This window comes from Takifugu rubripes, chromosome 10, assembly GCF_901000725.2.
Source record: "Takifugu rubripes chromosome 10, fTakRub1.2, whole genome shotgun sequence".
In the NCBI taxonomy this organism is placed as follows: Eukaryota; Metazoa; Chordata; class Actinopteri; order Tetraodontiformes; family Tetraodontidae; genus Takifugu; species Takifugu rubripes.
In genome coordinates, this window is record NC_042294.1 from 5,478,440 (window position 1) to 5,504,189 (window position 25,750).

Genomic DNA, 25,750 nt, shown 5'->3' on the forward strand with positions numbered 1-25,750 from the left:
AGCGCTGATGGGAAAAAAACAATAATCTGCAACATAAAGTGCTTTATCATCCTTCATTATCATAATATGAGGATTAATTACTCGAGGAAGAAAATGCATCAATCCCAACACAAATGTTCGTAGAATATGACTTAACCACAAAGCTACAATATCGAGTAAATAGAATTTACTTTAAGCATGGCCTATTATTTTAAATTTAAGGTTGCCTAAAATGGTTCCGAGGCCCTAATAACAATCAAAATTTTAATACCACATAATGAATGCAAATGTAGCTTATTTAAAGTTTACAGCACGATGGTGCTCCACTCTTGTGCTGTAATATAAATGCTCATTTTCTTTTATTAGTAAAATGACTTGATTCATTTTCCGATAATCGTTTCGGGGAGTTTCTCAATTTGTGAACGTGCCCAAACAATATTGGTGTTGCAGGAAGGTGCGCGTGCCCTGTGAGGTTGGGGGAAAGAAAATAAAGAAATATGGAGATCCCTGTGCTCTCACACTACACAGCGTGTGAAGCCCAGAAAAACTGATGGGTATCCAGTTGAAAAGAAAATGGTTTTTAAATAAGTTACAATTAGATAAGCATTAATCTCTGTGATAGAAATGAATGTCTTGCTGTAGGGCTTGTTGAATGTAAAAACAGATTTAAAAAAAAAAACCCTCCTCTTAGCAAATTGGTCGGGAACTAGTCCCTCTCTATTTTAATTGCTCTGTCATTTAGAGCTGAAATAAGCCCCCCCATGCTCATCCTGCCCCTTCATGGTTCCTTTGAAACCAAATATTGTATACAAATACATGCTGTTCACGGGCAGCAGCACAGTTCATCATTGAAATCTGCATAAAATGATTGGTAAAGTGCTCCATACGCTCTTCTTCCTGTGTAAACATATCCATAAGGAAAATAAGTCCTCTGCATCGGGCTGCATCTCTCTTATTGTTCCTGCTCGTCTGCAGGAATGAGACAATTGGGGGACTACAGTTTGTTCTCTTGATTTCAAAGAAAGACAGAGTTGCTTTTGTTCATGTAGACCACCTACAAGACTGGGCCCTAACCCCTCCCCCCCAATGAATGACAAATCAAGTTAGCATAAATTATCTTTGCGTCCCTGCAGCCACTGAAAGAACAGAACACACAAGCCAAACATCAATATCCCAGCAGAGAGCGGTCGGTCATCCAGTTTAGAAAGAAGGATTTTATTGTGACCTTCATTACACATTCATGTCAACTTTTCTTATCTATTTATGATAAAATTCCTTTCCACTCCTGTTGTTCAATTAGTGCTTGACCCCTTTAGCGGCGATGTAAATTAAATGACATTTTAGTGTCACCCCATATTTAAAATACTGTGTTAGTTGCGGATCATAAATGATGATCTTCATTCTGCAGCTAATTTATTCATTTAACAATTTCCCTCCAGAAGTTACAGCAGAAGGCTCTGCAGCAACCTAAGCAGAAGAAATCCAAGTCGGCTGAATTTCTGATGGGTGAGTCCTGCTTGATGAGTTATTGCTCATAATTTGTGTAAGGATTAATTAACTAATTACAGACAAATGGCCTTGGGCTAAATTTTGCTCTTGCTTGTCAGGGCACAATTTGTAATTATTTTAATAATTTCTTCTTTTCCTCTTTTCCCCCCGTCTTCCTTTGCTAGACTCTTAAATTTGAACCTAATTGTGTTTTAGTGTCACTCTTGGAGGATGCACTTAATCATTTCTGGGAAAGGAAAAAATCAACAGGGGGAGAATGGGAGCTGCATTGTCCCCCCCCCCTCAGATCACTGTCACCGAGTTGTTGTTGTGCCCCCTCATGTCAGTCTTTTTATTTTTATTCATGTTTCTACTTATTCTGTCAGGGGGAAGATAGAAAGACGCTATGGTTGGCAACAGAAAACGCTAGCCGTTGATAAAAGATGAAGCCCTTTTACATTCCTGAAGTTGGGCTGGGGAGAGCAATTCGAGGTGACAGGCCAGATAGCACCCTTGCAGCTCACCAAGAGAAAGAAATGGCGCTGCAAGCCCCTGCCAAAGAAAGAGGTGAGGCTTCATTCTTCATTATCCTCAAATTTGTTGACAGCAGATATGTTCCTGATCTAACCTTTCTCTCCCTCTCTTTCCATTTCTCTCTCCGTTCGGGGGTCCCTGCATTCCAAAGCGAGCGTGTCCTAACAAGCATCTCTCATATATAAGTTCTTCCTCCGCTGGAGAACGCTGTGGTAGTGGGTGTTCTGTCTCAATGTAGAAGCACCCTCGACACAGTCAGCCTTGACTCCCACTCTCGGCTACATGCCTTGTGGTGGGCTGGAGTCATAGGAGAGTGCATTTACATATGCTACTACGCTACCAAGCCGATCCGCTGTCTGTGTGTTGTACTCACAACGCCCCCGAAACACGGCTTAAGGCCAATCAGGCACTCGAATATGCCCCCTTATAATTCAGTATGTCAGGGAGAACTCCTGAGGAACGGGATGGCAAATTAGGATGCGTTCAAGGTTGCAAGTGTGCCAGTTTTCTCAGGAATGAGTCACATGCTGAATTCTCGATTTAATGCCGCGTATTTTGCTTTCGCTGCGTATGGCCATTATTATCAGTTATTGTCATGAGGAGTTGTTGCAACTTTGCCGCGCCGTGCAGGAATGACAGGAAAGCGAGTGTTTTTCAGGCAGGTCAAGTCAGAGCTCAAGCACATGTGCTATAAGACTGTTGAATCTGCCCTGGTTTTGCTAAAATTGTTCGTTTGTAGGTATCTTGTGGAAAGGAAAGAGACCTTCCAACCTATGTTGTTGGCAAACATACCAAGGTCATGGCAAATTAGGCAGATTAACTGTGGATTACTAAATATTACTCAAGGTTTTGGAGCTAATGAAGGTTCGGTTCATTAGTCTAAATTCAGTGTTGCTTAATCATGAATTTTTCTAACATTACAGCCATTAAATTCTTGAGCTTTTGATTTTGATGTTATGCCGAGGTCACCAGGAAATCTGACACCAATCTTTGGTTTCGCAATAAGATGATATGTAAAGATTACAGCCATTTTCTCATCTTCCCCACAATCTAATTTAGGGGTAAAATACTGTTTATTAAAAAATAAATGCAACATTCTCTTCCACTGAAATGACTGACTTACTGAATAAATGACTGAATGAATAAAAAATTAAGGGGCAGTGAATGATTGATGCTGATTCTCAGATACTGTATTTCACTGTTTAACTTTGAGTGTGGAGTAGGAAAAATACCAGAGGTTACAAAGTTATGTGGATATAACAATTTGTTTTTCGACTCCACAACTGGTGCAATTGGAGTCACATATCCAAGTCATGTAATGGGAATGATCTGGGGTTAAGAAAGCTTCTTGGTGGGGTGTACACTTAATAGAAAGACCCCAAAGCCATTAGATTCCCATAAACTTTGTGGAGCATACTTGATACCCATAGGTCAGTGATTGCTAATAAGAAGTCAATGAGACATGGGCTCAGGTTATTTTTCTTTGGATCTACTCCGCCCGCTCCTCTAGGCCTCTGACCTTGAAGTATTTAAAAGGTATTGTTTTTAAATTTGAAGTACTTTTGAGCTTGTAGACTTTCTCATTAGTTCCTTTTGAACACGTCAAACATACATATGGCCGTCGTATTTAAGAGATTGCCTGCCGTGACCTTTCGCGGCATGCTAATTAGGCCCCAGAGCAGACCGTGGAAAGGTGCAGCAGTTTCTTTACCACTTTCCTCCATTTCTGTGCTCTCGTCCTTTTCGGACTCTGCCTTATCCGGCAGGAGCTGCTGCCCCAACCTCTCAACGGCGCAGTTTCAAAATTAACATTTCGCTTCATGTGCTTCTAATAACCACTAACCTGAACCTGCCTCTTTTCCCCCGCCTGACTACCAACTGGTCTTTCTCTCGTTCTCTCCTCTCTCGCTCTTTCCACAGGAAATGAATGTACCCAAAATTACTTTGACCCATTGTCGGCGGAGCAGACAGACCCAAGGCATAGCGGGACGGCCAGGGTCAGCGCTGAAGATGAGCTGGAATTAAGTATGCCATTCTCTGCCATAATGGTTCTCCTTGGTTCATTAAAGTGAGGTGAGAGAGATCACTGGTAGCAGGCAGCTGGATGATCTATGTAAATACACCAAGTGATGGCATCACAAGATTTGCCTGCCAACCCGCTGTCATTGACGAAGGTCACGTTTCATTGGTCAGTTTTCATTTCTCGCTTGCTGACATGCAGAGCCATATCAATAGTTGGTAGCCCCCTCCCGAAGAAGGCCTATTAAAAGGGAACTCTTGGGAGTCAAGTAATATGCACGTTATAATGAAACATGGTTATTAATGGAGAAGCCATTTTACCTGTATCTTTCAGATATCACCGCCGTGTAATATCAAAGGTTTGGCCAAGCCAAAGCTCATCACATTATGACAAGCCAGCTAACATACATGCTCATTCCCCTCTTACTCCTCTGCATGGGCATGAATTTCTCAGTTCCATGGCGAACAACTGCAGTTTGCGCGTTAAGATGTGATTTGAATTGAACTGTTTGAGTTGAAATTGTAATTTTGCTGCACAAAGGTTAATATCATTTTAGTGTCGAATGACTGTGTCATTTCTTTTACTTGTAGTGATGCTGAACACTGGTGAAAACAAGCAAAAAACTGTGCTGGATGACACCTTCATAAACATACCTGGAACCTACAGTATGTACATGCACATACACACACGCACACAAACACACACACACAGAGAATTACATAAAGGTACATTATTATTACAGTGTCTTAAGTACTTACAATACCAGCATCCCACATACCTCCATGTTGTACAATATGTGTAAATAGTTAAATGGTAACATACACAGGCAGCACATCCTTTGGTACAAATACAACAAAGATACAATGTACAGTCAAAACCTCAGCAAAGTCTCTGCTTTCCAAGCACTGGCATGGTTTTCAGTTTCGTAGGCATGCCTTTACTCATTAGCTCCGTCTCACCGAAACATGTAGCCAATCTGGCATTATTCAGTTGGTTTAATCTTAGCATTGTTCTGGGGAGAAGACAGTTGCACCACATCCTGTTGACAGGACTCACAGCTTCCTTGTAATTCTAGAGAGCAAGTGATGGGTTTAGGCCCGTTTCAACGTGGTAGAATTTAGTCGGTTTGTATTATTTGCCTTTGTCTCAGATTTAGCTGTAGCGCTCAGATTAGCAGCCCAATCCATTGTCTTGGAATGTTCATGAAATCCCACAAAAAGTAAAGAGGATCTTGGATTAACAGTTCCTCCGTGCAGTATGTGCAGGGAAGGAAAAGAGCTCTTACTTCTTTGCTGTTGGAGTCCAGCTGTGGCGACTGCCAGTAAGCACTTCACTGAGCTACAATAGATTTCCAGACAATCACCTTATGTTGCTGTATGGATGCCTCCCGCCGGTGTAGGCTTGGAGTCTTCTTTGCAGGCGCGGAGCAGGCGCTGCATATGTCACAGTTGATCCTGACATTCTGCGACTGCTTCCCGGGCTTTTGTGTCGGCTTTCGCAGCCCGCCTCTGAGCACCCAAACATTTCACAAAAAGCAGCAGGAATAAGGCAACGTGCTAATGAACAAGACAGTGGCCAGTGTTTTCATTCCTGGGAAGAGGAATTAGGAGAAAATCTCCCCTCCCCTGTCTTAAATCTGCAGTCCATCCCTTTTATTGTGATGAATCCATTTGGTTTGGCCTGGTGATAAAGGGGCATTTCTGTTCGTTCTTTTAAGGCGGGAAACATTGACATCAGCCTCTATGTGAAAAGCATTACGCAGCTGGTTCACAAACTGGACTGTGCACGTCAACAAGAGAGTTCCTCGTGATTTCTATCACCGAGGTGGCACAGCAGTTCTTGAGACACGCCAACAAGTTGTCGCGCTTAGTTATGCTTCTCTTTCAGCAAAGTGCTTACTACAGAAAACTCCAAGGCCAACTTCCGTAGTCGAGTGGAATATCTGGCTAAAATGAATGCAGGATGATAGATTTATGCTTTTAGATTCGGTTTCTGAAGAAAACAAAGGGAAAATTATGATTTGTCTTCATATATCATACCCGTTTTCATCTGTGGCCTGGCTTCCCATATATCCCCTATGTGTGTCTGTGTGTGCACATGCACGCGACCCATTCGTGCATGCCCACCGATGCGGAACTCTCGAGGTATGTTGCTAGGCTCCAGGGAGGAGGAGGTGTTGGGGGTGAAGGCAGGTGATCTGGTGCTTCAGTGGCGACTGCTGCTCCAGAGTTGCGATGCTGCCTCGGGCTGCAGGCCCTCCAAGGCGCATACTGGGGCTGAGGCTGGCACTCTGCTGGGAGGAGAGGCTGGACATGAAGCCCAGAGGAAGATAATGGGCAGAGAGAGCACTATAAAAAGTAAAGCTAACCTTTGATTTGTCATTATTGCGTTTTATAGGCGACGTTGCATGAACTCTTGCAGGTTACACCTTTTGTGCTCAGTTGTATAGAAATCACAACGCCATATTTTCATTTTGAGAAATGTTAGAACTCGGCGACATCACTTTTGCAGTGCGTTATTTTTTGCAGTGAGGACCACTGAAGAGGTGATTCCCCACTACGCCCAGCAGCCGCGGGAGCATGTGCAACCTGACATGATCACGCTTGGCAGCCTTTCACTGCAGCAGGTCAGTGCTACAAAAAGAAATATCTGTGTCATCATCCCATATTCACCAGCACATCAGCCATGTCCATTATGTCGCGTATCGCTGGCTTTCTCTAATGGACATAATGTGCACATGCACGTGTACTGTGCACTGTGTGTGTGTGTGTGTTAATATCTGATGTTTTATTTACCTTTTGCCCCATTTCTTTATCTTCAAGCATTTTTCTCCGACATGATATTCAGATACTTGATATAACAAAATACCTGCATTGATTTATCTGCATATGTGCAACACAGAACTGATCGTTTATCCTTTTTGTATTTTGAACTTTGTTGTGCATTATTACTGAGGTCGTTCAAAAGCTTTTTCATCCAGCCTTTTCAAGAAAAATAGAGCATGACTGGTTCTGATTTCACCAGAGGTTCATGGGGAGATTGTCAACTAGTGTTAAGATCCCGCGCTCCTTTCAAAACAAGTGTTTCTGTTCCGTCAGTGAAAATAGAAATGCGAGCTGCAAAAGGGTCTCCATTGTGTCAGCAAATCTAGAATGCAAAGAAATGCAGCGTTCATGCATATGTGAACAGGGCAGAACTTGTATCAACTGTATTTTTAGTTGTAATCTCACTTGAAAAGAGAGTAGGAGTATCTAATTATATGGAAAGAGAGTCAACATAATTGGGAAAAAAATGGCTCAACAACGCTTCACAATCACTTGGGAACAACAGCAACAGTTGACTCATCCTCCCGTACTGGATAATCATTGGCATCTACTGTGTACTGTATCAGAGTTGGGATCAGTGTTACCTTATTCTGCTGTAATATGTGTGTGCGTCCCCACTGTTTCCACACCCACCTCCCATTGAAGGCGCATTATCCACCAGAGATTTCACATCTATTTTAAAAATAATAGCGTTTTTCTTCGTTCTCTATTCTGCCATACAAAGCCTCTACAGGGCGAGACGCTGTCACTTAGCAGTGTCAATGCATCCGAACGGGGAGTGTGAATGTGCTGACTGAATGGAAAACTGGCAGAAATACTCATCAAACGCTACATGTCTTTAGGGCCTGGCTCGGTATTGATTGCCTGCAGATTGCATTACAGTTGCTCCTTGTGCTTAATTCTGCCATTATGGTGCCCTGCACTATTTCATAAAGAAAGAGAAGCGTGCATGTGTATTTACACGTATTTTGCAGCGAGCGGCTCTGGAGGGACGGCTGAGGAGTGAGTGGGCAAAGACAAAGGAGAGATTAATGGCCCTCTTCACTTGGGACGCTAAGGTAAATTCCCATGCAGGTATGAGTAGTTTATGCTTGTACATATTTCAGGGTTCAACATACATACATATAAATATATATATCCAGCAACAGACAAACTCTTTGTGTGGATGAAAATACTCATTCTAGTAGCAAAATTAAGACATTTCCAGAGGTGAGGCCATTTTAGTTGGTCCCAACAACTTTATAGGACTGTTTGAGAGTTAAGAAACGGTTTTAGGGTTAAATTATGTAATATTTTTCAAAGGAGCATCTTTCCCAAAGTGACGAGACAGCCAAAGAGGCACTGCAGGCCGGGCCGAGTGCGCAGCTTCGCTGGTGAGTCTAGACAATTTCAGATTCCTCTCCACATCTACAGTTGATGTCACATGACTGTAATCATTAATTGTGTGAAAAGTGCTCGCATTCCCAGCGACACCCTTGGAGTCATGTAATTCATGTGTTCTCCGCATGGCTTCTCCCGTCAACGGGTATTGCATTGTGGGTAGTCTGGCTCGGGGGCAGAGAAATCTATCCATGCCATTGGGTACGGAGGCACATCAATTCCTGGTCCATCCGCTTTAGTCAGAGATCACATATCAAATCTCCCAGTGTGAGCCCTGCAGGCAGTCAGCTTAGCATGTTTAAGTTTTTAGTAATTATGGACGACCGTGCTGGCTGGCAGGATCAAAATCAAGAAAGTACCACACACATCAGTATCTCTCCTTGTGTTTGGTTGTTTTATGGGTGGGTGGTAGTCGGACACCGGCTCTGTCAGATGAATGTTGTTCGTAGTTTAGCGAGATGACCTCCTCTCAACAGCCTTGAACCCTGCAAATTCCTTCTGATATCAATGGTGGGTGGCTATTAGACATGGGAGACTTTCTGCGCATCACCTGGGGCTACTTCTGCCTGAGATTTAATGAGAAATGATTTCACTTCTCTGCCTATTCCTGCGAAAGAAAGAAAGAAAGAAAAGAGCAGAGATGCAGAGCTGACTTGTGGTTTTTGGAACAAATGTGTAATTTATTTGTTTCCACTGTTTCTGATTTAATGGAGGTCGAGTAATTGCATTAGGAAGCACATTGAGCATTGTTGTGAACTGATGAAAGTGCATGTAATACTTTTGATAGGCGAACAGAGAGGAGGAAGAGAGCCATAAAACCAGGGCCTGCCTTTGATGCTGAGCATTTATTTGTTGAATTATCCTTCCTTTTACAAGCATCTTATCCCCAGTCACAGGCAGGCCAGGGCCCCTGTGATATTGCTTTATTTTGAGGAATTAAGAGAAGTGGCAACGAGACTGAGCAAAGCAAGCGTTTATTACATTACAGCTGATAAAATTGAAAGGGTGAGAAAGACAGGGTGAGAGCAAAAGAGAGAGAGAGGGAGGAAAGTGTTTTGCTGTGCTGTTATTAGATTGAGCTGTTGTTGGCCACAAAGAGGAACAGCAGAGTTCAAAATGCAGGTGGCAGTTAACAGGGTTAGCTTTTTGTGTTATTGCGTGTCTGTATTTGTGTTTCTTTACACATGCAGCGATGCAGCCATTGAAAACCTGTCAGGCAGAGCACTGGGGGAAGTCCAAGAAGAAGCAAAATGCAGCCATGTGTCAAACGTCCCAGGATTCTCCTCTTCCGTGTCTTTCCCCCAGTGGCAGGTGAGATATGATTGCTATCAGCACTGCAGAATTAAACCTGACACATCCTACTACTACTACTACTACCACTAATAATAATAACAACGATAATAACTATAGTAATTCCAGAAGTTACTCAATGTCTCACCAAATCCCACATTGACCATTTCTGCAAATGCTCCTGTTAGGCAAACATGTCACATTTCAACAACAACAGCACAACTACAGACCACGGGAGGTAGTTTGCTGACATTATACTCAAATTATATATATATATATATATATTTAAGTGCACAAGACTTCAAATATTGCTATATTATGACTCATGAAGCAGGCAGGCGTCCTAAAATCACATGACATCATCTTTTTTAGAAAAAATTGATCCACAAAAGTCAGATGTATAAACATCAACCAACTAAAAAAAGGAAAAAGTGATAAACTGCCATGTTGATCAGGAAGCAACCATATTAAAGATGCTTGTTTGTTTGAAAGGACTCCAATGGTGCAATTACCTATTACCCTAATGGGAAAATCCAACACCTGAATTATTTCATTCCTTTTTATTTCAGTAGGTACACACAAGGCTAAAGTTATTCTATGTAAAATGCTAACGTTCAATCACACAATTTTGACGTTAAAGTGAAAACAGAACTCAAATTTTGTGACTGCAATGTCAGCAGTTTTGGAGTTTTTGGTGTTACAAAAAGGGAAGAGAAGAGCTGCAAAAAGGTGAAATGGGAAAGACAGAGGGAAGCTGCAGCTTTAGTGTGAGCATATGAGCTGTAGGAGGAGTGTGCTGTTGTGTTGCATCTGGGGATGAGGCTGCCGTGCCACCATGCTGGCTTAAAGATGTAATGAATCTTCAGTCGGGGGCTTTTCCTTCCAGGGTGACAACTGGCTTTGAGGAAGGTTGTAAATGCAGGAGAGATTGTGGTATAATTCCTCAGACTGGCGTTTGTGCCCCCCAGTCACCATTCGATTATCTCCCAAATTGCTGTGTTTCACTGAGATAAAGATTTTTTATGGCTTGCTGACTTGAAACAACCAGCAAAGGCAGAATAGGGGGCAAAAGAGGGAGAAGGGGAGAGGAAAAGAAAGAAATGGCCAAACCTGCCACACATAGTAATTTCCTTTGGTAAATGACAAAATCTTTGTTTATATGACATTTCCCTAGAATTACTGCAGCGAGATGAATCTGAAATATAAAATGTCACATTTGGCATGCAAAACTATGAAAATATATTTCTGTGCAAAATTCATGGAGGCATTTAATTTAGAACGCGTTTAATAACTAAGGCAGTCTGCATCAGTAATCCTGCCCGGAGGTCCCAAAAAGATTGTCATATTTATTCTCTCCTTTCTTCACCCCCTCCTTCATTCCAAAGCCAAAATATTTTAAGGGTAAATGTTCATTGTTAATTAAGATTTACTAATTAAAATGAAAATAAATAATGAGGGAGCTTAATCTCTGAATATTAGCCCATACTAAGAAAGAAAGGAAGTTTTTGTACGTGGCATTTCCTGTCTCTATTAAGAGTTGATTCTGTGTGTTCAGTCAGTGCGTGGAAAGCCCTGAAAAGATATTTCAGTAAAAGCGAGGCCGCTTGCCAGGAAAACCATGGAGGATCCCTCGCTGGAGCCTTTGATCTCATCTGTAGGAGTGCTGTAATGTTATGGCACTTTAGGCACCACTCAAGCTAGGGGCAAACAAACCAGCCTGCTTCACCTTTTAGCCTAACCTTTGTGTCCGACGACACTGGCGTTAGAATGCGATCGATTTCATAATGCCGATCTTTGGGACGCACGTTGCAAATCGCCAACCAATGAATGTTTGTTCTTTGTATTTCTTTGCTTCCTCTTTTCTCTGTTTCCCTCCTCCTCTCCTTGAAGCTCAATGTATTCCAATGTGGGGGTTTAGAGGCTGCCATCACCTCCTCCCATCTATGAGATGTGTGGGCTAAACCGCTTTGCCACCAATTATACTTATTTCACTTCTGCCTAAATTATTTTTGGGTGTTTTTGCTTTACATTTCTTCTCTCTCTTTTTTTTTTTTACATATGTGCAAACATGGCGAGTAGGATTAAGGGGTTAGCACACACCTTCACCACAGACACTGGCTACTCTTGATAAAATTGTACATGTGTGGAGTGTGTCAACTAAACAACTTTCAAAATTCTACCAGTAACACGCAGTTGATATAGGGTTAGGGTAGGGTAGGATACAACAGGATAGGGTAGGCTAGGTTAGGATAGGATAGGATAGGATAGGATAGGATAGGATAGGCTAGGATAGGATAGGATAGGATAGAGTGGGGTGGGGTAGGGTAGGATGGGGTGGGGTAGGGTAGGGTAGGGTAGGGTAGGGTAGGTTAGGATATAGGATATGCTGTCTGTGTGGATGATAGACTGGGTTAGCTGTACGAGGACAAAGTACATAAGGAAGAGAGGGGGTAAATTGGAAGAGAACATTGGATTGGTTTGAATAATTGAGGATCATTATCTGTTAATTAGTAATAGATAAGTAGACTCTGATCAAAGTGGAATTACAGTTGGGGGGTCATCAAAATTATCAGCCATCATATTCTGGGGGCCCAAAACACATCTACAGAATGTTCATTAATCTTAAAGACATCTTATTATGTTCTTGCTGATCAAGGTAGAGAAGAGGCGACCTGAACTAAAAAGTGCTCAAGAACCTCCTATAGTCAATGTCGGTAGCATTTCTTTTTAAGCATGATTGCATTTTTATTTAATGCTAGTTAGAAAATGGCGCCACTGAATATGTGTTATTCTTCATTATATCTAATTCAGAAAATAAACTGTCTAGCCATTATAGCCTATTGCTCATCTTAAGCCTTAAAAATGACACCAAAACAAATAAGCAAATAAGTCGGTAGATGTAGCCTGAAGGTTAAAAATGGATGAGATTACCATTGACAGGACTGATGTACCCTGTGGCAAGACACTTAGTCACTAAATTGTTATTTGAGATAGGTATAAAGCCTGCTCAGTATTTTGAATTTTTCTTAGGTATAGACTTACTGTATATAAGGACTAAAAAGTGGAAAACAAGGTGGGGTCAGGAAGCACTCATTCACTATGTAAACAAAGCTTATGTACAGAGAACTTCCTCACACAACATAGTCACTGCAATGCAACATGGCTATGTTTGGTAACAAGGCGTCAACATAACAGAGTATTTACAACACTGGTCAATACTACAACCTCACCCCTTAAACTAAATGTTGTGGGACTATTTATGTTTACAAGTAGACAGCAATTTACCATTGAGCAAACACAAGTAACAGCATATGCTCAACACTTGAACGCACTTATGGACTTTTCTGCTCAGGAAGAATGACATATAGAATTTTGGTCATACAAAAAAACAATACTTTTGTTCTCTCCACAGTAATACAATTATTAAAAGAGGTATGTGTCTTAAAATATACTGAAACTGATATAACTGAATCCAATTTTAAGCTTTGAGCTGTGTTGTTACAGGAGAAGCAGGAAGCAACCCCTCAGACTGTGGAGGTGCGTTTGCGTTGCTTAAGAGCCACGAGAGACAAGCTACCCCGAGGCCTCTACACGGTCAGCATGAGCCTTCACAGCCGTCTGGGGGGTCCGGCTGTGGCACCGCACAGCGAGAGAAGTCAGCACCAGTGGTCCGTGTCCACGCAGCCAGTTGAGCATCTCGGCCGTTACTACAGCACAGGCCTGAACATTAACCAGAGCCTGATGATGGTGAGGACGGTCATGAACAAGGCTCCTGCTGCTGTGTTGTTATGATATAGTTGAAATTCAGTTGTCTACCCACCCGTCTATCCGTCCATCCGTACTTATTGGAGTGAAAAGGTTCTCGAAACCTTTGGTTTTAGAGCGAAACATGAAGGCTCTAAAATAACCAGCCTCTAAGTTTTTCTCCAAAGATCACAACATGAGGTAAACCACAACTGGTGACATTAAAAATAACATTTAATCCAAATCAAACCCAAAATCAAATATTTTAACTGATCAAGGGAAGAATGATGAGTAGTAATGGAATGAAATTGAAGCCCAAAAGCAGTGCAAAATTCAGTGCCTTAACACCTGAGCTTAAACAGCAAAGCTAAGCTAAGCTTGGTCTTGAAGATGATCCTGAAGTGAAAACCATAGAAATGGTTCTAATCTTAAAAGGATCCATTTTGACCAGTGGATTAGGCGTCCGCTTATGTTTGTTCACTCCTCATGTGTAAAAAGCAAGACAGATTTAAAGAAAACCTTTAGACAGAAACCGAAGCCACTGTCCCTACTGATCTGACAGAGTTCTGTTCAGGCTCAGAAAGGGTTGCTTCTGTGTTCTGATAGCAACACTAAAGGCCTTAGCGTGAGCGTTCAGCACATGTGGACAGCATCAATGTGCTGGTGGGAGTATTCATTCAGATGATATTGTCTCTAGCTCACATCGAGCATGGGGCGAAGGCTGGCATGAGCTAAATATAAAACCAGGATCTGATTTAGAGTTGAACAAAGAAAAAAAGAGCTAAAGAGCTAATGTCAGTCTTGCCTAACTGTGCTGTGCACACAGACCTGTTTTTGGTGTCCTTGTTGATCTGATTTTGTCTGAGGCTTGGCTGGGATGTTTTCCCTCTCGTGCCCACACTATAGTGCGTGATTTTAAGAAAGGCTGTGCCTTCTAAGAGGAAATGAGGAATTAGTGATGGTAGAAAGAAGCCAGGAGCTTATTTTTCTTTCCGCCCTCTTTCTGCTTTCTCTTATTTCATTGGCCCTTTTGTCTCTTAGTTCTGGGTTGGGATTGAAGAGTGTCGCTCAGTCTGAGACATCTTGGATAAGTTGGCCAGTGAGCGACCGCTTGAGTCTAGCATACCTCCTTTAAAAAAAAAAGAAATATGTGAGATATTATGATTGATAGTTGTTATATTAAATGGGGGAAATGTAAATAAACGAATGAAAAACGTTTCTGGTCAACGCAGATGGAAATTCATAAAGCTTTGAATCTTTTGTTGCTCACCGAGGAAGAACTGAGTCATCTTTGCACAATAATAGTCACTGTTTTTCTCCTCACAAGCCCTTTGTGGACACATGCGCTCTTTATTTCAAAACAAGACAACACGGGTCTGTTTTGGATCAAATAGGACATTTCTGATGGCTTAAGCAGCTCCACCAGCAAAGGCACGAAGTGAGGATTCCTCCAAAACACATCGTGCCGTCCCACAAACCTGATGGAAACGTTTCCCATCTACACACACACGCCAACGCCCGTCTACTTACAGGCACTTTAAACAGATACTGTAAACGTGCAGGTGCCTGTTTGCGTATTTCTTACACAAAGGGGCTGAAAGTAAATACTTTCAATACATCCAAATCTAAGAGGCGCGACCAAGTTTTGCCCCTCGTGCCCTCAGATTGAGCATTAGCATTTCAGAGTAGTGTGGAAAAAGCTGATGATCTCGAGGTTGGATGGGGTCACGCGTTTGACATGTTTTAAGCTTTACCTGCATTTTCCATTCCAAAAGAGCAACAGTTTACTGCGGCTAAATAAGCTCGTATTTGCGTGCCGTTAGCTGCTGGCTTTTCGCTTGGTGCGACTTGTCCGTTAACATCAACAGCATCATCAGTTGGACTGAAGGTGCTCACACACCACTGAGAATTCAGTAACTGCCAGATCACAGATACAATCGTTTTGTCTACCAACTTTTTTGATGTCTTTATCACTCAAACATCTCGTTTCAAGCAATTGGCTGAGTTGGACGGGTAAGAATGGCAGTTTAGAGGGATATGAAGGGAACACGGAAATAAGTCAGAAGAGATTCCAAGTCTAGGATGTATAATAAAGTGGCTCCCTGGGGGCTTCTGTCCGGTTTGGTAACCTCTTTGTCTGTTTGCCATTGGTTTTGTGGTTGCAAGCAAGTGTCTGCTCTGTCCCTGCATCTGCATTTGTGTGCATACGTTGGTGCACGTGCCTGCGGGCTTTCAACTTTGCCTGAGTGCCGCCTCGGATGTGTCTCCAGACCGTACCGGCAGCCTGCGAGCTCGTTCCCTCCACGGTCCTGGTATTCCAGCTCATCGCTGCACCGGATCAGAGCAGCCGTGTCTGCAGCTCGGTCCATGCTTGGGGGGCATTTCCTGTTTGCGGACCAAACCTCTGTCACATCCAGGGCAGGTGTGTCAAAGTTCGCAACACATGTATTTCCTAAAAGTTAAACCAAGCCATAGGAACAGTAATCACTAAAATGTTAAGTGTTACACTGTTTTTTGAATGTAGTTATACTCTAATACGTAATTTTCTTTATATCTGCTCCTTTTATGTACCCGTATCCTCAAGGTGATGGTCAATTTATTCTGTCCTTTAATAATAAATAAAGGAAAGCATCAACTGTCCATCTATACTTTCTTTTCGGTCTATTTTAATTGGCAGTGACATCACTGCTTGTATTTCACTTCCCAAGGTTTAAAACCCCTCTGATCAGAGGGCAGCCCAGCGCACGTATGGACCAGTTTAGGAAAATGGAAGCACTAATCTCCTCTGATCTAGACCGCTGGCTGTGCAACCTGTATTTCCAGGTGTGTCTTTGTGTGTGTTAGTGTGCGGGTGTGTGTGATTTGCCAACGTTTGACGGCGTGTCTCTTTCAAAGATGCTTCTCTTCTATTTCATAGTAAATTCCTGTGAATCTTTCTGACTATTTATGAGTGCCTGAAAAACACACATCTACATCAGGGAGAGGAGAGACTGTGTGTGTGTGTGTGTGTGTGTGTGTCTGTGCGTGTGTGTGTGAGAGATGAGTAATGTAAAATAATGATGAATTCAGGCAGATGGGAATGATTTTTTTTTGTCATTTTTTATGATAAAAAGCCTTTTCAGAAATATACCAAATTTGGACATGGGGCTAATAGGAACCATGTATGTGCCCAACAATCCCGGATGCATTTAAGCTGATGCATTGATTAGATTGGTAAACATCTTAATTGCATTAAAAGCCTGGACGGATCTGTCTTGTGTTTGTCTCTTTATTCGTCCCTTTGACTGTGGCATGTTGTTTGCATTAGAGTTCCTTTTTTTTTTTAGAGAGGGATGAAACTAACCACATTCTTGCACATCTGACAATACACAGCCTGGAAGAATATACAATATTCTTACCAGTCCCATCATTGTCAGGCATGGCACACTAGGACAAGTACTAATAGCTGGCTTTGTCTGCAGCTTGATCACTAGCACCTGTAGTGTAATTGCACACACATGCTGCGTTCCCACAAACAATGCTGATGGAATGGAATGACATGAACACAACTGCTGATGATGTTAACATAAGATTGATGTTCTCTGAGCTCACGTGCAGTCCTCTAACATGCAGCTGTCTCCGCTGGTCCAGGTAAAGATGACCTCTTCAACAGACCCAGAGGATTTCAGAACTCCATCAGCACTTCCTTCTCATCCTCTGGCGATGCCCCGAGCTGGGGCCCAACATGAGCCACCCCAAGGCAGCCTGCCGTGCCATTGCCAGCTATCATCACATCCTGAGCTCCTTCCTCAGCCACTTCGTCCCCAAACCCAGTGTCATACTCAGCAACGGTCTCATGCTGGCCCAGGCTGCACAGCAGGGGCTGCGCTCCATTCTCACCGAGGGTCTTCTCCCCACCTGTCAGCTGATTCTGCTTGCTCTTCCTCATTTCTGCCAGGTAGGGATTCAATGATAAAAACCCCCAACTATGCCACAGTGGGAAGAAAATGTCACCCTAATGTCACCAGCGCTGGGATGGGAAGAGTGGCAGACTTCAGCTGTCACGCTCCTCCGTCGAGGTGAATGCTTGAGGGCAGGGCTGGGTAGACACACTGGGCCGACTCTGACAGACAGAAGTCAAATCAAACTAACTCTGTTTTCTTACATAGGCCCCATTAATATTATCTTAAATATAGAATGAATTAAATAATGTGGAAAGTACCATATAAAGCTATGGCAAGTATTTTTGGTATTTGGTAGATCCATCAGATGTTAAATGATACCAACAGGAAACAATAAATTAGAACCTGGAGAAAATGATTTGGTTTTCTAGAATAACCTAGTCAATTCAGATAATAATCGAACTGCTGATGACATCTACTCATGCTATAAATTCGAGATTAGCAAGATGGTTCACTGCCAGCATGTACATATTTTATTGTAGCCATTAGTTAGTCAATCTTCATTATGACAGTCGACTAATTGTTTTCTCTGCAAGAGACTTAAGGGAGTTGATGAACGAGACAGTTATTTTGCTCATGTTTAGAAGATTGTGGCATTAAAGAGAGCTGTATATTTATGTCTTTAGAAGACTAAAATGCTAAAGGGGCTTAGAAAACTTGTCACTCACAAGTACTTCCCAGCTGACCAGGGAGTGGCTAACAGGAAGAAACGGGACATCTTTGAGGCTTTTTATTCAAGTTGGCATGTTTGTCTTTGTAGTTTCTTATTTTTTTTCCATTAACACTGCAAGTAGAACACACAGATATTTAAAGATTTGACTCTGAAAAGCGAAATGAGGTTTTTATTAATGTAGCTCAAATCCATCTCTTAAGCTCTTAGTGCTATCTGCCATGGTTAAACCCCCTTTTGTAGAAAATAGTTCCACTGATTAAAATGAAATTTAAGACAATTATGTTAATTTGTGAGGTGTATCTGTAATTTTTGTCCAAGGTGTAATTTTGACCTAGCCTGCGAACTTGTACTTGGATGATAGTAAAAGAGAATACAGCCATGAGTTTTCTAAGTTCAGCACACATTGCAGTGATCATTGCTGCATTTAAGAATTGGTTGTGAGAAATGTTCATCTCTCTTACTGGATATTTTAGTATGCTAGTCAGATTCACTTATACCCTGATATAGCAGACATGCTAATCTGGTGGTCCAGGCAGAGTTATACTACAACTGTAACCATGTCCAGAGGTAGCTAATGACATCTGGTATACAGTAAGTAATCATTCCCCTATTGAAAAAATGGTTTCTGCCTAGTTGCAGATCAGGAGATAATATCCTGGCCAACAGCCTCATTTGGTATTGATCTACTACAAAGGCAAATGGCTAGCCTACTTTGTTATTAATACATCCAACATTTTTCCTTTTTATCGCACGCACAGCTCATCTTTATTTAACAATTCTCAAAAGTTTCTGGGGTGCTCTGCTTTAAACATCACACAGGCTTTTTAATTACAAATGAGTTGTGACAGGTCTGCTGGGTAGCACCCTGGCCCATTTTAAACGTGATGCTAGCTGACAGCTCGGGAGTGTTCTCCCACCGCTGAAACATGTGGAAGAAATTGGTCTTTTACATTTCACAGCTTGTCGCTTCCTCCACCGACTGACCTGTGACCCCCCCACAGAGATCCTAACACCCACATGGGAAGTGTCCCCAAAGAACTGACTTGCCTTTCCAGAAAGAGAGCGACAGAGAGAGCAGCACTAAGCACTCTGGGAGATTTCTGTCCTACCGCCAAGCCAAAAGGTACCAGGCCTTTATAACATACGGTACATGGCTGCACAGCAACATTATCGCAGCCAGGTGAGGCGGATAGGGAGGGAACCTGATCCATCAGTAAAATACAAGATCAAAAGGCGTCCTGTACAGCACCGCAACCGAGGTGTTCGCCCATCTGCCTTTGACTCTGACATTTGCACTTTACGTACACATTGATCCATTCATTTTCCATTACCTCTGGACCAAATTATGGCAGTCAGATGCTGTCAAAAAGGACAATTTTAGCCCAACTCCAAATGAAGATCCCATACTTGCTGTAGATGGAGAACAGACTATTCCTTCTCCGTCTGTTCTCTCGCAGGTCTGGGAATGGGAGACATTTCTTTCCCATTCCATCCCTCTCTTTTCCTAATGTGCAATATCGCATGACTTTCCTTAAGAACCAGAATTTCCCTCAGAATCAAAACTAATAAAACCGCATGTCACTCTAATAGCATACGCACGGTGATAGTGAAGATCTGTAGAATTTCATCCTTAATGAATGAATCCCCACAGAGAAGCCATGGCCTGAATTGCATCTATTCCACATCCAAAACCTGACTTTTAAAACCAAATACTTTTGACTGAAGCATCTGGAGAGCATTAATGTGTTGGCATGTATGTATTTTAGTCCATTGCTGTCAGACAGTCATATTTCTACTTTGCCCAGCTGACTTGTCCAAGGATAGCCCCATGATTTTGGCTGTAATGTAGCGACAACCTCGAGGCTGATCATTGGGTTAAGTGACCTTTCACATTAACTGAATGATCCAGTTACAATGGGTTTGTTTGAACCCAAATGACTAATTAGATTAGGATCATGATTGCCTTTGGTGGCTCGCTAGAGGCATGTGGATCATTCCCCCAGAACTGTATCACAGCTTTATTTTATGCCTGTTTTTCCTCAAACAAATGTATCATATCATTCATTCCCTTGAGCACCAGTGGGTGAATTTTAAAATGTATCCTTTAACGTATCCTTTAAAATGTATCCTTTAGCGTCAATCAGCCCCACTCTGCATCCCACAGATTAATTCAATAATGTACAAATTCCAAATGGTTGGACTCTTTGTTGTAGAGACACACACACACGTAAATTCATGCAAAAAGGTGTTGGGAAACAAGCCCAGAGGGCTGAATGCTAGAGACAAGCATGGGAAGAGACAAACACACCCATAGGTGACAGTCTTCAGTCCAAATCCTCTGCTAATGATAAGACACCTGAATCTTGTGTGTGTTTCGGTGAGCACGATAAAGATAGTTTTGACTTTCAAGAAAGCCTGACTTTATCAGAAAGAGTGAGGAAAAACTCTTCGGTGTAGGAATGTATCCTCATTACTATGCACAGAGCGTCTGGAACCGCCATTGAAATTCAATACAGGCAAATAAACTGTTGTCTGAAGTGGCACCAAATGCTCACAGTATCTTTGCAACATTAGCATAAATCATGACATGGACTCGGGGGTAATGCTCCAGTCGATGACCTTCGATCCCGCAGTAACTTTGGACCGGCCGTGAGGCCTCGGTACACAAGGACAGCCATCGTAGCCCAGCTGCCTCTCACTGCTAACACATTGATGGGGGTCTCGACAGCATCATGGGCCTCGGGCTTTTTTCTTGCTGTGGCCTTTTTTGTGTGTGAGAGCGAAAACAAGTGTTGAGTTAAGCTGTTGTGGACTACAACTCTTATTTTTACTAAACGTATTAGCATACTTGTTTATAAGTCCCCCCCCCCCATCCTTCCCCACATTCAAGGCATACATGTGCATGTGCACTTGCAGAAACATAGCTCAGAGCACAGGTTGATAACAAGGAGTTTGTTGCTGGCCTTGAGTGGCCGGGGGAGGCTGGAGTTGTGGCAGCTCTGAGTTCACAGACATAGCTGTTAGCTGTCGAGGCTGCCTCCGTTATCCTGGTTCCAGTAAGTCAGTCTTGCTGGAGAGTTTGTGTGTGGTTTGGTCCTTTAAGAAATTAAATCTGTGGCGTCCGTGTGAGCACATACACATAAAAGTGCTGACTCTACAGTAAGACACACAATAAACACAAGCAAGTAACTATCAGTGCTCGGTATATTTAAAACAGCGCCCATTCCTTTAATGATCATGCATTTCTCCCCATTTCTCCCAGTAGGATGCAGCGTGTCATCCTACTGTGATATTTATCAAAGAATTACAAGAAAACAAGACCAATTATTTATTTAAATAAAAGAAATGTATTAATATAAAGTGATATCTGCGCTAGTATGAAATCTGACTCCCTTAAAAAGCGCCTTAACCCTTTCTGCCATTTAAGTCCATTAAAGCTGTCAGAATTCTGATGTCATGCAATTACATTTAATCCTGCTGCATAAGGAACTGATGTTGTCACAGGTTTTTATATAGATTATATAGATGTTCCAAAGGGGGGGTTCACAGCCTGAGATACTACATGCATACATACATACACACACACACACACACAGATATATAGATATATATAGTGTCAAGCTAAGGTTTACTTAATTGCAACCTCCAGGCAATGGAGGAACCCTTTTTTAAATTCTGTGAATGTTAATATGCTAAATAATGCAGATCTTCGACTCTTCAAGCATGAGACACACATCTGGCGGCTCATTTAAATTACAAAAAAAGAGAGCGAGGGAGAGAGGAAAGAGGGGGAAGACGTTGCATTAAAAAATCTTGAAAAGTCATTTTTTAAAGATAAAATCAATGGCAAGGTTATTAATGTCATTTTTACCTTTGAAAAAAAAAACTACAACGACTTTATTCTTTTTTAATTGCATGCAAAGGCTCTGCACTGACTGTTGCAGACAGAAATGACTTCAGTTGTCACCACGTAGCAAATGGACAAACTATAGAAGCTGCGAGAGTAGAAAAACATCATGCAGCGTCTTCATGTAAGGAAAAAAGTACTTTGACCAGGTGATGAAGAAACATTCGACCACTTTTGTTGCTTTCAATAATGCTATCCACATTTTGACATCTAAATATCTGTTAAACATCCTCCATGACCAGTTGTGGTTTGCAGAAGAAAGCAACCATGCACCTGTGAACTGTGATACATATGCTGTATACACACACACACACGCACACACACACACACACACACAGACTTATGTTTCTGCACTCATCTTTGAAATGCAGGAAATAATTCTTCCTTGGGAGCCATTTGTAGGAACCCAGGAGAAAAGAGCGATCCATGCCAGGAGAAAGCAGAGGGTGCGATTCACTACAAGGTAACACTGTGATTCGAGTCTTCCCTAACCCTTGAAATAGGCACCTTCTTGCTTTCTCTCTTCCTTCCCTTCCTGCCGTTCTTTGCAGCCCTTTCACACACCTCCCTGGCTTATTATCTGACATTTGTCAAAATACATTTCACACTAAAAGGTATTTTTCAGCCTTCAAAGCCAGTTTTGATGTGCTTGACAAGCCAAAGTAGCTCAAATTCTGTGAAATCAGCAAAGCCAGCCAGAATTTTTTTTTCTACCAGATCGTTCTAAAGACGCCTCTTCCAGCGCTATGGAGGACTACGGAGCAAAATGAATCGAAGCTTGTGTGTTACCTGCCATACTGTAGAGTGCTAATTATTAAATTACTTTGTGTGCTGATCTGGCGTTGCGGCTTCCCAGTCTGACGCTGCTATTGCGCCTCTGTTTCGGCCTTTTGTGGATGGGATGTTCTTTTTGAGGCATTTTGAAACTTGGGAACATAATTCCAACCATCACACTCGTGCAGTAGATACTGTCTCTGTCTCCCAGCCTCATCCTTCTGTGTCTAAAGATTAAATGCACCTCAAAAATGAGTTTGATGACAGATTGTATTCATCTATAAAGACAATTATTAGTGTCCACCCTATCTGCTAAAAATAAGCCAGACGTTATGGTTTGCAACCAAGTTGTCTTGTGATTAATTGATGTGATCTTCAACCTGCTCCCCTGTCAGAGCGCCAGGGATCAGATTTCACCCCCTCAACCTGTAGTGCAGGCCTAATTAAAATGAATTTTCTCTAGGCGACCACTTTGCCCATAGGGCACGAATCCGGCACTATACGAAAAAACCCTCTTAAGGTATTGCATTAAATTTATTGTAGGGAGACACTGGAGAACATTGGGGTTTATATATCTCCTGCTCCCGCCTGTGCTTGCTTTCCTGCTCCTTTCCACCTTTTTATTGTGATCATCACTCTAGAATCCAAACTTGCTTTGGCAAAGATTGCCCTATGAAAAGGAATGGAGCTTTTATGGGGCCATGCCCATTTACTACTTCCTGTGCCTAGTTTATCTCAGAGGGAGAGACAGAGGGGGGGATGTGGATTAAAAAAAAGAAATGGGGTGAGATGGAGTGAGACAGGAGCGGGAGAATGACAAGGGTTGCTTTTTTCCAACTGTGGATCTCATTAGCATACATCAGTGAGTATTTCACAACTTCAAGCAGGAAGGCAATAAGCCCACCTAAGGGCAACCCAGGCGGGGCTGACAGGGCAGGGAAAGCAAGCCATTAACATGTTGGCGGCTTAACAAATATCATCTGCTCCCAAGTAGCTTGGTGAAATATTTAAAACCTCACTTCCTAACTGCATCTTACTGTGTTTATGACTATGACAGTGAGTGACTTGTATAAAAGAGGGGGAAAAAAACAGTGCCAGCTGCCCAAATATCACATATTTAACCCTTCCGCCATGTTTCCCAAATGAACTCAACTTGAATGATGGTGTGCCGTATGCGATTTTGCCGCCGCTCTTGTCTGATGTCAATTTGAGGCACGCTTGAGATAAAGGAGAGACTCCAAAGTGTCACGCACGCTGTCACTGTCACCGTGTGCATCCCCCAAGATAAATTCAGAAGCCTGTTTCCTGCTTTGATTACAAATGACATCCGCGTGTGTTCCCCCTGATTTCTGCTCCTCACAGAAGAAGCCAATCAAGAAGACAAATAGCTGCGGACCCAGAACGAGCGGCAGCAGCGCGGCGCCTCGGCAGGCAGACAAACACAAGATGCAGCCTTCGACAGAGAACCTCTCCGTAGAGGAGATGGAGGAGTATACGTTCTCCCTACAGTAAGCCTCTCCACTCATTACTCTGAGATTTGCACAGCTCAGATGTAAAGAAAAAACCAATAAACATGTAGATGACAACTAGTTTATCTCACAGAGATAGATGCTGACAAGCAAATGGGCCTCCTGTACAGCTAGAATAGTTATACACTCAGTATATGCACGGTTTTCGAGGAGAATCCCAGATTGAGCCGTCACTCTAATTTTGTTTTTTTGCTCCGTAGTCATTTGCCAACAAGTCATAGAAAAGAGGCTTCAAGCAAGAAAAATGAATCAATTAAAAATGTCAAGAGAACTTTTAGACATTCCCCAACTCAGAAGTCTAAAACTATGGAGTGTATGTAAAGATTTCAATGCAACACAATTAAGCTATGTCGGGCAAGCTTTATTTTCATGCAGCTGAGCCACGTTGTTCCCTTCAAGTCTGCATGTTTGCTGCTGCACAACCTCTTGCAACAGAGGCATTTTAGAAAAAATGTGTTGGCCTCTCTTTTTGTGGCTTAGAGCATTTGATTTTAATGAGAAAATAGAGTTGCATGAAATAGAAGAATTTCAAACGCCCTGGTCTGAATGTGTTGAAACAACAAGGTGTGGCACAAAGTGCCCACAGAGCATCATATAGGCTGCAAGCAAAATAGCTCTTTCAACAGAAAAAGTCAAAGGTATTTGTTTTTGTTTGCATGTCAAAGAAATTAAGGAGAGGAAATTAATGCACACACATGCAGACTTGGGGAAGAGTCTATGTGGGTGAGAGAGGGAGACAGAGGGAGATAGAGTTAGTCTTCCCTGGAGATTTAAAAGTACCCATGTTTCCTCATTTCTGGGAGTTGGTAATTTATAGCTGCTGGTCACATATTAAACAAGATCAGAGACTACTCCCTGACATCTTCTGAACATACTGAGGGAATTCAAATGATTACCAGTGTATCCTGCCAACAAATGACGACACAGGGACTATCTTGAGGGAGCGCGAACGCAAAATGAACACTGAACTCAGGCAGGCTGCACACAAAGGGAGATAATTAAATGGTTTTCACAATTATTCATATTGCTGCCCCTTTTTTTTTTCTAGCTCTGAGCAGTCGCCGGGTTTGGTTATAGGTGCACAGTGTACTGAGCAGAAGTCTCAATGGTTTCCCGCATTGAATTCATCTCTTTACGTGCACACATTACGGTATATCTGAGCTGAAGGCTGCCTTGTTGCCCCGTGCCTAATCAGAGCATTAGAAAGATAAGGTGGCAGTGTTGGCCTTCGGAATGTCCGAACCTCCCTCCTGTCTCCCACTGCAGTCTGCACACGTCTGAAGGACTGTCAGCGATGTAGACAAAAGGGATTGTTCACTATTTATTTTATTTAGTGCCGTAATTGTGTGTTTATTTTAATTTGTGCGGGCTGGAATGTGCATGTGTGCGAAGACATCTGCACGTGCGCAGATTTGATGTGGATGAAGATTCATACTGCAGCGATTGAGGGATATTACTGCCATCTATTGAGCCACCAGAGACGGAACTCGCGGAGGTTTTTATGGGGCGTCCCAACGCAAATGTGCAAATCTGTCGCTCATGTATTATTGAGTAAAACGCTTAGAAACAAAGATTGAGTTAGAAGGCATCACATGAAATTTTTAACACAATGCATTCATTTCCAGAATGCCCCTGACAGAAACACTTTATTTACAAAATTAAATAA

The 25,750-nt window shown here is 42.3% G+C and overlaps 1 protein-coding gene across 1 annotated transcript in view; it reads left to right on the forward strand.

Annotated features, from left to right (window-relative positions):
• Positions 1 to 3,964: 3,964 nt before the first annotated feature.
• ofcc1 (orofacial cleft 1 candidate 1) overlaps positions 3,965 to 25,750 on the forward strand; it is a 34,582-nt gene continuing 12,796 nt past the window's right edge. The window contains exons 1-12 of the mRNA XM_029843152.1: positions 3,965 to 4,026; positions 4,612 to 4,686; positions 6,550 to 6,647; positions 7,821 to 7,904; positions 8,149 to 8,219; positions 9,417 to 9,537; positions 13,021 to 13,263; positions 15,531 to 15,682; positions 15,969 to 16,083; positions 16,891 to 17,197; positions 22,153 to 22,244; positions 23,918 to 24,063. Coding sequence (XP_029699012.1) covers position 4,026; positions 4,612 to 4,686; positions 6,550 to 6,647; positions 7,821 to 7,904; positions 8,149 to 8,219; positions 9,417 to 9,537; positions 13,021 to 13,263; positions 15,531 to 15,682; positions 15,969 to 16,083; positions 16,891 to 17,197; positions 22,153 to 22,244; positions 23,918 to 24,063 — 1,505 coding nt within the window. The 5' untranslated portion in view covers positions 3,965 to 4,025. The remainder of the gene's footprint in view (positions 4,027 to 4,611; positions 4,687 to 6,549; positions 6,648 to 7,820; positions 7,905 to 8,148; positions 8,220 to 9,416; positions 9,538 to 13,020; positions 13,264 to 15,530; positions 15,683 to 15,968; positions 16,084 to 16,890; positions 17,198 to 22,152; positions 22,245 to 23,917; positions 24,064 to 25,750) is intronic.